This window comes from Hyperolius riggenbachi, chromosome 9 (assembly GCF_040937935.1).
Source record: "Hyperolius riggenbachi isolate aHypRig1 chromosome 9, aHypRig1.pri, whole genome shotgun sequence".
NCBI lineage: Eukaryota > Metazoa > Chordata > Amphibia > Anura > Hyperoliidae > Hyperolius > Hyperolius riggenbachi.
Genome location: NC_090654.1, coordinates 52,771,340 through 52,783,888, shown reverse-complemented (window position 1 = coordinate 52,783,888; position 12,549 = coordinate 52,771,340). Strand labels below are relative to the sequence as shown.

The following is a 12,549-nucleotide window of genomic DNA, read 5'->3' as shown; positions in this document are numbered from 1 at the left end:
CACTGTAATTTGATCTCTCAGCTGTGTCAGCTGGCTGCCACGGCAGAGCAACTAACTGGTAAACACAGGATTTTAAACCTATGTCTGCCTCCATTAAAGTAGGAAGTAGACACACTGCAGATTTATTGCAGGATTTGTATCAGCTGTAACAAAGAAATGTTTTTCTTTAAAGGTTATTATGCTGTTGCTTATCTTTTAGAGCAGAGAAGAAGTCCCGAGTTCAGGTCCGCTTTAATATCGGACGATGAAGAAGACCCCCGGGATTCATTTATTGCCCTCGGAACAACTGGAACGTGACTGGTTGCTGCCGGGCACATACAGCTCATGCTTTGATGGCTCTGATAAATGATTTCCTCAATCTCCCAGTTCCTCATTTGTGTTTTTTGACTGTTTACAGAAACCTTATCTGGGAGATCGGTTCCTGCTTCCCCCTCGCCACATTCAGGGCGCTGCAGCCAATAAGGCTGGGAGTTGGCCTTCCATTGTCAGAACTGAGCAGGGCTGTAGATGGGGTCAGATATGGGCAAAACAGCACAGCAGCCCAGGAAGGAGGCAACGTCAACACTAATCTCCATCTCATAAACACACATTATTGCGTCTAATGAACTCTCGATTCTCAGCTTGGCCTACAACCCTCTCAGATTCCAATCATGCCTCTGACAGACCCTCTGCTGCTCCTGGTGTCCACATTTTATAGAGGGCAGTTGTTCTAGGATTATTCTAATGGGCAGATGTGTGAATTCCCAGCATGCCATGATGTGTGAAAAAGCCTAAAAACACGAGGCCAGGAAAACATGTTCTCTTAGTTTTACAGTGTAGGGAAGGGTTAGAACTGCTTCTGCATTGTTTTTTCTGTCCCCTTCTGGAATACAGTTATCCTATTTTTGATTAATAAATGAAGACACAGATACACCATACTGATATCAGGCAAAAATCAGGCTAATTGGGTGTATGTGGCTCCTGGACAAATAGGGTGCAGGAGTGTTAAGAGTTAGACGTCAGGACCAGGATTTGTGCGGTGTTACGGATTATGCGCCAGGACCGGCGTGTGTGTGTGTGTGTAAGAGTGAGTGTGTGTGTGTAAGAGTGAGTGTGTGTGTGTGTGTGTAAGAGTGAGTGTGTGTGTGTGTGTGTGTGTGTGTGTGTGTGTGTAAGAGTGAGTGTGTGTGTGTAAGAGTGAGTGTGTGTGTGTGTAAGAGTGAGTGAGTGTGTGTGTAAGAGTGAGTGAGTGTGTGTGTGTGAGTGTGTGTGTGAGTGTGTGTGTGTAAGAGTGAGTGTGAGTGTGTGTGTGTATGCGTGTGTGTGAGTGAGTGAGTGAGTGTGTGTGTGTAAGAGTGAGTGAGTGTGTGTGTGTAAGAGTGAGTGTGTGTGTGTGTGTGTAAGAGTGAGTGTGTGTGTGTAAGAGTGAGTGAGTGTGTGTAAGAGTGTGTGTGTAAGAGTGAGTGTGTGTGTGTGTGTATAAGAGTGAGTGTGTGTGCATGTGTGCGTGTGTGTGTGTGTAAGAGTGAGTGTGTGTGTGTAAGAGTGAGTGAGTGTGTGTGTGTGGGTAAGAGTGAGTGTGTGTGTGTGTAAGAGTGAGTGAGTGTGTGTGTGTGTGTGTGTGTGTGTGTGTGTGTGTGTGTGTGTGTAAGAGTTAGGGTGTAAGTGTGAGTGTGTGTGTGTAAGGGTGAGTGTGTGTGTGTGTGTGTGTGTGTGTGTGTGTGTGTGTGTGTGTGTGTGTGTGTGTGTGTGCGTGTGTGTGTGTGTAAGAGTGAGTGAGTGTGTGTGTGTAAGAGTGAGTGAGTGTGTGTGTGTAAGAGTGAGTGTGTGTGTGTGTGTGTAAGAGTGAGTGTGTGTGTGTGTAAGAGTGAGTGTGTGTGTGTGTAAGAGTGAGTGTGTGTGTGTGTAAGAGTGTGTGTGTAAGAATGAGTGTGTGTGTGTGAGAGTGAGTGAGTGTGTGTGTGTGTGTAAGAGTGAGTGTGTGTGTAAGAGTGAGTGTGTGTGTGGACAGGGGGGGGGGGGTTGAAGGATTAAGTGTTAGGTTTCAGGACCGGGGTTAGTGCAGGGGGTAGGGTTTAGCACCAGGACCAGGGTTTGCGTGGGGGGAAGCGTTTGCTTGGGGATTTAAAGTGGTTCCAAGATAAACCTTTACTCATTGCATAATTGTGCCCCTTTATAGGGCATTCCTCGAGCCAAATACAAAGGCAGGAGAGAGGAGTGGATATTTCACAGGCTCAGGGGTGGAGATACAGAGCAGCTTCCCTGAGTGTAATGATGACAAGCAGAATATCGCTGCCCTCATTGTATCACAGGAAGAAATAATCCTATACTGTTGAAGCTGTTTGCGGATAGATTTGCTGTGTAAACTATCTAAACTTTAGATAAGATATATAGCCAAGTTACTTGTTATAGTTAGTTTTTGATCTTGGATCCACTTTAAGGGTTAGGCATCAGTACTGAGGTTGGTGTGGGGGGTAGTTAAGGATAGGCATTGGGAAAGGGGGGAGGAGGGGGGTTCTGTGTGAGAGTAGCGTTAGGTCTAGCTATAGTAAAATATCACTAAGATTTACTAATATTTTACTATGGAAAATTAACACTGTAAATTGTAGAGTATTGTTAAATGTACAGATATTCTTCTACTATCGGCAGTTTCCCTGCGTCCGTTTTTTCTGTTACACTTACTCCCAGATACTGGCCAAAATCTTATTCTATTGCACCTGGGTAGTTATATGATTGCATGTCTACAGGCTAAAGCCCCGGGCACACTCTGGATTATAGTTTGCTGACACAATCGTTATCGGTCACCTTAGCCGATAATCTGGCGTGTGTACAGCAGCTCCCAACTGCCACCTGGCCAGCGATCCACCAGGCAGATCACCTCAGGCGAGCGACGGCCTATGGCTCTGTACTTGCCACTTGCTGTAATAATGTGATTTGCAAAAATAATAGATCTTCCTAAACCTAACAAGTATTCAGTGGGATGCTAAAGGTAGTCATACACTGGTCAATTTGCCATCAGATTCGACCAACAGATAGATCCCTCTCTGATCGAATCTGATCAGAGAGGGATCGTATGGCTGCCTTTACTGCAAACAGATTGTGAATCGATTTCAGCATGAAACCGTTCACAATCTGTGTTGGTGCTGCCGCCGCTCCCCCAGCAGAGTGCCCTCTACTGTTTAAACTTCCTGCCGGGACAGGAAGACGTGAAGCATGCCGGACCCGGAGAACAGACCAGAGCGGAGAAGACAGCGGAGACCTGGGGAGTCGCGCCGGCGGAGCAGGTAATGTATTGCAGCTGTATTGCGTCGGTCGTCGGGCACTCGAACGCTGCTAGCGACGCGCTCCCTACCCGCGGGTGATCGACGGTAATTTCCCGCACGGAGCGATCGACGGGATTGGATGAAATAGATCGAAATTTAGCGTGTAGCGTGAACGATGTGACAGCAGATTCGATCCCAGTGATAGAATCTGCTGTCGATCGGCGGGGAATCGGCCTAGAGTATGGCCAGCTTTAAGCTTTCATTCTTGTTATGTGTAGTAATTTACATATGTGCAACCAGGGACCTAACAATAGGCCCTGCAAGGGATGCAGGCGCAGGGGGGCCCAGAAGCTGCAGGGGGCCCTGTGGGGGGAGAAGTTTCTGTTCCATGTCCTTAGAGACTGACAACTAAGGGCATGGAGAGAAAAAAAATTCTGCTCTCTACCTAATTCTTCTAATGACTGCATCTGCTCAGCCACTGATAAGAAATCATACAAGGTTTTGCAGACAAAGATTTGTCGACAGTCCCTATTCAGTGTTCAGCAGGGTCAAGGGGGGGGGGAAGTTTCAGAGGGGGGGCACAGTGAGTTCTAGTTACGCCACTGTGTGGGACAATGGGAATTTAGGGATGTTTTGTAATCCCAAGGACTGTTGACACAGTTGGAAAGAAGTGCATTGTAAACTTCCTGGAAGTTTAAGCAATTTATATCTGCCTGCAGAACAAGATTTCCTCAATTACATTAAAATATAACAAGTAAGTGTTATTTCAAAACGAAAAGAGGACCTATGCTTTAAAGGAATGCGTGTACTAAATTCACTCCTCATTTCTACTGGCTGGATAGTGTACTGGTTTAAAGGAAACCTAAAGTCAGATAAAGAGAAAGAGTTTCACTTACCTGGGGCTTCTACCAGCCCCCTGCAGCTGTCCTGTGCCCTGCCGGTCACAGGACGCTATTGCGGATGGGAACACAGAGAAGGATACGCAGGTGCAGTGAAACCAAAACTAAGGCGCGGCAGGGGAACGGAGGATTGTTGAGGAATGGCAAGGGCACAGGATGGCTGCAGAGGGCTGATAGAAGCCCTAGGTAAGTGAAACTTTTTCTTTATTTGACTTTAGGAACACTTTAAGGGCTCCGCCACTGACACAGGAGACCAGGGTTCAAATCCTGGCTCTTCCTGTTCAGTAAAGCAGCACTTATTTCAGTCCCAGGGCAAGACTCCCTAACACTGCTACTGCCTAGTAAGTGCCCTAGTGGCTGCAGCCAAAGCGTTTTGAGTCTACCAGAAAAGCGTAATATAAATGTTATTTCAACTGGAACAACATAAACGTAAGTTTTCACAACACTCTGACTGCCAATCACATGTTGTTATGCAATATTTAAGAAACAGGAACAGAAAGTATCAAATCTAGAGATAAAGAAACCTGGAGGCAGAAAGTCCCTTTCCTGGGAAAATCTAATGAGTGATTCTGAGGTGGGAAAGGTCCTCAATGCACCCTAATATTCTGGGAACACAAACAGAAAGTGCCAGGCCATACATTGCAGTAAGGCTGGAAAGCCCCTATTCTGGGAGAATTTACAACTCTGTTCGTGGAAGACAAAACTGCCATTACCGATGGAGAAAAAGCAGAAGAAGCTGATCTTATTCTGATAAAAATGTGTAAGGCTAACTTCTCAGTGGTACCTTGTGGCATGGCGTAACTGTGGTATTGTAACACTCAAAGTCTCAATGCATCCCCTATGCAACGCTCACAGTGTGGTCTGTGCAGTTTAACGGGTGTGGCATTCCAGGGCATCTAAAGCCCCTTCTACACCATGCAATTTCACACGTGATCGACTGAATTCGATTAGATCAATTTCGATCGGATCAATTAAGTCCGACATGTCCGATTAGGATTCGATCGATTTTGCATTGAAGACTAACCAAAATCGGTCACACGATCCATCAAATCCAGAGCGGACATGTCGTGTAGTTAGGCTTTCATTGCATTATCAGTATAGTATAGTATGTTAGTGGGTGTTTACCTATCTAATGATGCATCAGGGACGTTTTGTGTGGCTGCTATTGTGGTAAAACTCCTCCCATAGTGGGATACCATGGCCGTGACAGTTTCCTGCCTGTGAAGTCCGTTGCACTGTGGGAAATAATGGCTGTCGCCAACTGCCAAGCAAACCGTATCTCCCTTTGAGCACACACACACATACAATATATATATATATATATATACACACACACACACACACACACACACACACACACACACACATAAATCCTTTTAGCCTATCACAGTGCTGTCCAACTTCATGGACGGGGGCGTGGATAGCCCTAGATTATTTGGATGTGGGGGGGGGGGGGTTGAGTATCAATGTCACCACTTCAGGGGTGGAACCAAGCCCAAACAAGAGGTGGGCCTGCCAGAGAGATTGGACTGACATAAAATAGTCCAGGAAAGCGTGTGCGGCCCGCGGGCCGTATGTCCAATTACATTGTTAGTGGGTGTGTTTAAAGATAAGGGCAGTTGGTGCTGTCAGCTTTTTTTTTCAGGCCTGCCAGCAATAAACAGGCTGACCTGCAGGCTCAAGAAAGATCAAACAACATGAACAAATTACACAGCAAGTATCAATCAATTATTGATCTATCTTTTTCACTTCTCCCTTTGCAGAAAGATAGTAGTAGAGAAATCAAGACAATGCAAAGTTCCTCTTTACACTCACCCTCCACTCGGCGCAGAGCAGCGGGTGGGTCTCCGGCATTGGTATTCCCAGCTGTGAGTTGAAGTTCTGCGTGGGCAGGATGTAGCGTTCCTCATAGAGGGAGGAGCACTGGGAAGAATAATAAACACTCAGATTACACTTCACAATGGCAATGCTCATATTTATCTCAGCAGGCTTAGAAACACAAGGGGAATTCACTAGTAAGCATTGAGCTCGTGCAGCAAATCAATCCGTTTCATTGGGGTCCTTCCAGACTGACTGGACCTTAAAGTGAATCCGAGATGAACTTTTACTCCTTGCATAATTGTGTTCCTTACATATAGTTTATAGGGCATTCCTCAAGCCAAATACTTGTTTTGTTTTGTTTTAATACTCTAATTCCCTATAAACTAAACAAGCCACACCCACAGCTTCTCCAGAGTGCCTTGGCGCTTGCAAGGGATTGTGGGATTTCAGTCTGGGCAGGTGAAAAAGGTGTTACTAGCTATAGATTTCAGAGGCAGAGTTTTCACAATCTGAGAGCTGCAGTGCAGATACAGATCAGTTGCCTGTGTAATGGAGGAGATAAGAGTGGAGTTTTCACAGAATATGCAGATTAGCATACCTAGATACAGATAAGCTTGCCTGTGTGTGTAATTGTGTAATAGTGACAAGCAGAAAACATGTCTGCTCCCATTGTATCACAGGAAAAAATATTAATATACTGTTGAAACGGTTTGAAGATATATTTGCTATGTAAACTATCTAAACTTTAGATAAGATATATAGACAAGTCACTTGTTATAGTTAGTTTTTCATCTCGGATCCGCTTTAACACTGAGAAGATAATATAGTAATATAATTAAGCAGCTGAAGTAAATACCAGGACCACTCTGTCCTGGCAGGTAAGTCTAACTAATTTTGGGGATTAGCTAGGTCAGGGGGTTAGAGTTAGAGGTGCTTAAGAACCACTATCGCGAAAATCGTAAAATTGAAAATACATGTGAAGACATACAAATAAGAAGTGCGTTTCTTCCAGAATAAAATGAGCCATAAATTACTTTTCTCCTCTGTTGCTGTCACTTTCAGTAGGTAGCAGAACTCTGACAGAACCGACAGGTTTTGGACTAGCCCATCTCCTCATGGGGGATTCTCATACTTGTTTAGTTTCAAAAGCACTTAGTGAATGGCAGTTGCTCCACCCAACTGTCAAAAAAGTGTATGGTGAGCAGGGAAGCTGGCCAGCATCTTTGTATAAATCCTTTTTAGGGAATGTCTTTATAAAGAATAAAAGCCATGCTGAGAATCCCCCATAAAGAGATGGACTAGTTCAAAACCAGTCGGTTCTGTCAGATTTCTACTACCTACTGTAAGTGACAGCAACATAGGAGAAAGGTTATTTATGGCTCATTTTACTCTGGGAGAAACATACTTTTTATTTGTATATGTTTACTTTATTTTATTTTAAATCTTACAATTTTTCACGATAGTGGTCCTTTAAAGGGATACTGTAGGGGGGTCAGGGGAAAATGAGTTGAACTTACCCGGGGCTTCTAACGGTCCCCCGCAGACATCCTGTGTTGGCGCAGCCACTCACCGATGCTCTGGCTCCGCCTCCGGTTCACTTCTGGAATTGCAGACTTTAAAGTCTGAAAACCACTGCGCCTGTGTTGCCGTGTCCTCGATCCCGCTGATGTCATCAAGAGCGCACAGCGCAGGCCCAGTATGGTCTGTGTCTGCGCAGTACACTCCTGGTGACATCAGCGGGAGCGAGGACACGGGCGTGCAGGCGCAGTGGTTTTCTGACTTTAAAGTCAGAAATTCCAGAAGTGAACTGGAGGCGGGGCCGGAGCATCGGTGAGTGGCTGCGCCAACACAGGATGTCTGCGGGGGACCATTAGAAGCCCCGGGTAAGTTCAGCTCATTTTTCCCCGACCCCCCTACAGTATCCCTTTAAGGTTAAAACCCAAAATTGAACAAGAAAAATTAGGAACCAGGATAAGTGACTATAAACAGGGTATAAAAGAAAACTGCTGGATAATGCACCCTGCCGTTTATGGGCCAAATGTGCTTGAAACTGCAGTACAACTTACATCCTCTCCCTTGCATCAGCAGCTGCTCGGTCAGATGTGAGATAATGTGAGTGATGTGCAGGTGGCACAGGGAGGGAGGGGCCATCATGTGAAATTCAAACTCATCAGACATGTGGGAAAACCCTCGGTCAAAAGCATAATGTTCGATATCACGATGACCACCGTACGCGATGGACCTACGACCGCTGTTCCCCCAAGTGTAAAATGCCCAATCCTCACTGTCCAGTTACTTTGCAATTCCTTTTATTCTTGTAATTACTTTGTAATCCCAATTACTTTGTAAATTGTCACCTGTCCAGCTGGTGCGACTCCCAGAATCCTCCGCTGTTATTCCTGTTACCGTCAACCATGTGCCTCATGTGCTCTGTGGTACCGGCACTCGCAGTAACAAGGGCGACAGCGTGGAGTCGCGCCAGCGGACAGGTGAGCACGGGCAAGGGCCGACATTTTAAACTTGGGGGCAGCCAGGCAGGTGACGTCTCTAGGCTGATCCGCAATGAATTTCACACTGAAATCTTTCGGAAATTGGTTTGCAGTGTATGGGCAGGCAACAGATCTCTCTGTGATCAGATTCGATCAGAGAGAGATCTGTCTCATGCCCTGATGTATGGGCACCAGTTACAGCCAGAGAGAGAGCATTAGAGCCCAGAAACTGAACTTACAAAAATGCTGGCATTTCTGCTTTTCTTATGACCAGAGAGCACTTTGATTTCAGAGGAAGTTTATCGATAATAACAATCACATCTGTGCTGGGGAGAGGTCTGAGGACAGCATATTACTGTTACACAATATGCCCAACTTCCTTCTGTATCTCTAATAATAACTGGCTATGTGAAGCGTGTTATAATCTGCGGTCATCACAGCAGCACACAAAACATCCTGAATAGTCACCAGCCTGCTCATAAGACCGAATTCTCACTTCTGTTTTTTAGGAAACATTTTCCTTTGAGCTGTAGTTTAGGCTGGTCATCCCCTTTTATGTCTTCATGCTAAGCATCTTGTGAACCTTGCTGGTCTTCTCTGAACAGGCATATCGGTATCTTGAGGTTGAACTAGTAGAGTCCAATAAACATAGGAAACTGGGCACACACATGTGCATACATGCAAAACCGGCACAAACGGAAATTTTGGCACAGGGTGAAGCCAAAAAATGGCTCATCCTGCTCCTGCAAAAGTCTCGGGGGCGTTAATTACTATTCCCCCTCCAGACTACCATAGACACCAGGGAAAGACGTAATTCTTTTGCCAGCAATTGCTGGTGACTGAATTACGCTGTTTCTAAAGTAATTTGGGCACTGATTGTTGACGGCACCTAAATTACTGTTTGAGCATCGCTACAGCCGTAATTCACATTAAGGCCTGTGGCGGAGCATGGTGCACTGAAATTTCTCATCGCAGTTTTGTTCTGATTAGTACACATGCTGCGTTTATCTGCCAGTGGCAAGCCAGTTATTCCTCCAGCCAGCCTGCTATTGGGCAGGTGCAGCCATTGCCTTTATTGATATTGCGTTTGCCAGAACAGTGCCCAGTTCTATTGTATCAGCAGACATTCTCTGAACATGTGTGTGGTGGTACAGCCATGAATGGGTAAAGTCCATTGAGTATATCAGATGACATTACCATGTAAGCCAATCCTCATTGCAATGTATAGACAAATAAATCCATCTACGGATTGAGTTTTGCAGATATTCCTTATTTGTTCGGTGCACAAGGCAATGGACAGGAATATTCATTGTGTTGGCTACAGACATGTTTGGAGCCACCTAAAAGTGGACCCGAACTCTTGCACAGCACACAATGAAAAGTCTTTATTCCACATGTAATTGCTGAAGAAATTCACTTTCGTCATGTGTTTGTTTAGGTAGGTCAACTGTCTGATTAGTTCTTATCAGCAACTGTGAATAGACTGCAGGAGAGCTCTGCCAAGCCATCTCTCCATACAGTTAACACTGAGGCTTAAATGATGCCAGAGTTGTAATTAAGAGTGTGTTTTTACTTACCTGGGTTTTCTTCCAACTAGGGATGGTCAATGAGATGCAAATAATTTTGAGTTGATGCAGGAATATGCAAATTTTGTATGCAAATTTATTCAGCCTGAAAATGGAACAATCAAATTTTATCTCAGCAGGATTTGATTGGCCCATTTTCAACTTGTATACACTTCCATACAAAATTTGCATAATGCTGCATCAGCTCGAAATGATTTGCATCTCATTGACCATCATTACATCCAACCCCTGTAGTCTTGTAGGTTTCTCCGCTGTCCTCCCTGTCCCCTGATAAAAGTGCGTGACTCAGCTAAGTTGCACACTAGGGTGCATGCACTGACCAAGTGCCATGCCGTAGCGCTGTGCTGCCAGATCAGCATATGGGCAGTGGTGCATGACTTAGCTGAGTCACGGACTTTACCAGGCGGCACAGTGGGGGGACAGCAGAGGACCTTCAAGACCACGGAGGCTGGAAGAAGCCCCAGGTAAATAAAAGTGAACGCTTTAATTATGACTCAGGTATCATTTAACCCTTTCAGTGCTCCCTGCAAAAGTGAAACCAAGTAAAAGTTTTTTTCAGGATTTCCTTAAAATGTAATGAAGAAATTGTTTTTCCATAAACACACCATTTTTTCCCCCTGGTTTCTAATAGCTATATGAGCTGCCATATTCCCCCCTCCTCTTCAAGCTGTACATAATTTATCCAGGGGAAGGTGTGAAGTTAGCATCTGGGACTTCTGTAAACTCTTTGAAGCACAGTGTCAAAAATACCCGCCTCTGTTGATGAAAGCTTTTTGTTTTCTCTCTGCTTATGTGTGCAATAAAATAATTACCATATTTACTCGCTTATAAGCCGACCCATGTATAAGCCAAGGTAACCAAGTTTCCCTCAGAAACCAGGAAAAAGTGATAGACTCGTGTATATACGCCCGCCCCAGTATAGCCCCCTCCACAATAGCCAGATGTGCCCCCAGTACATTTTTTGTGCTGAAAAATTAGGCTTATACATGAGTATATAAGGTACATCAGTTCTTATCTGCCTAAAACTTCTGCGGGTCGGGCAGGCCTCAGAAGAAGGTTTAATAAAACCCTCAGCTAAACTTTTAAATGTAAAAAGAGGGTGAAAAATTAAGGGCCCTGTCAGGAATATATTGGGGTGCTTATGATGTAAGGATAATATTTTCATTTTTCTGTCTACTGGGTAAAACCTCAGATGTGTATTGGGCTTGGGTGTAATTGGTCACCTGGCCAGAGTAAACTAAAATCTAATGTAATTCGGTATGTAGATGTCCATTACCTCTGCCCCATTGTCCAGCAGGGGAAACTGTGTCTACTGCTAATTAGCTGCCAATTGAGGAAGAATAGGCTGGTCGGCATGGCTTTTGAGTCTGGTGTCAGCCATTGTCCCATTGTACAAGGCAAGCCTGCTAGAGTCTTGGGGGCAGGGGGAAGCTGACACCTGAATGTTTGAAATGTATTTGACAGCCTACGGGAAATTATGGAAGGGGTGAAGTCCTTTTGATACCATTTTCTACCTGTGGAAATTGAATTATTGGTGGAGGTGCAACCTCCTTATCTTTGATCAGCTAGGAAGTACTGTCAACAATGGGGTTGTCACCTGTAACTTGGACTAGGGAAATCTTTTCATGTATGTGGATCTCTGGAAATCCCATTTATGTCTGAGAACTGAGACAGGAAAAAGCCGTAATCAAGTTTTCACCTGGAGTTGAAAGGCTCACTTCACAATCTTTGATGTATGGACTTTTACCTGGAAATGGAATATGTCTGAGATTTAATTAAAACCTAGTTCCTCCCCTCCCCAAGGAAGTTGCAGCCTACAGGCGTAGCTCAGAGTATAAAAAGCAGAGGCGGATGCCTAGTGACTGTCTTCTCTCGGAGGTAGCGAATAGCTAGGGAGGATCGCGACTCCTGGTCGAACCGGCGTCCTCCCGTCAAACAACGTTCTAACCTAAGCTGGTAACGTTTTTTTTAATCCCCATTTTTATTTTACGCAAATATCCGTGTGTGTTATCTTTGTAACTCTTAATTGTGTAACTTTTTTACTTTGTCTTTTTGTAATCTTTTTGTATATATTAAGTTCTGCACTGTTCTATGTTTTTCTAGAATATTAAATTATTATTTAATAAGTTTGACTTCTGCCGTACTAAACTAACACTCATAGCCTAGAAGAGACTGAAGTGTAACCGTGTATAAGTTCATGCCTAATTGTACGCTTGAGCAACACTACCGTATGAAATTGTAATTGCATTGTGTGTGGGGGCGTTTGTCATACGTTGGCCTAAGCGTGCAGCTGACCCAACGTACGAACAACGCCAGTGCGAGTAGCGACAGCAGAGTGGCTAACAGTATCGTTTGGAACGACTGTTAGTGGGTCTTTGCTTCACGACAGTGTAAGATTGCAACTGTGTGTGTGTGTGGGTGCGTGGCGTTCCCGTATTTGGCCTAAGCGCAAAGCTGACCCAAATACGAAAACGCAGATTGCGTATTGAGCACTCGATAGCTGAGTGAACGT

General features: G+C 44.8%; 1 protein-coding gene across 2 annotated transcripts in view; it reads right to left on the bottom strand.

The window, feature by feature from the left end:
* Positions 1 to 12,549, bottom strand: part of PLXND1 (plexin D1) — a 211,101-nt gene that overhangs the window by 55,515 nt on the left and 143,037 nt on the right. For both annotated transcript variants that reach the window (XM_068252759.1, XM_068252760.1), the window contains exon 23: positions 5,957 to 6,064. In XM_068252759.1, the coding sequence (XP_068108860.1) occupies positions 5,957 to 6,064 (108 nt within the window). The remainder of the gene's footprint in view (positions 1 to 5,956; positions 6,065 to 12,549) is intronic.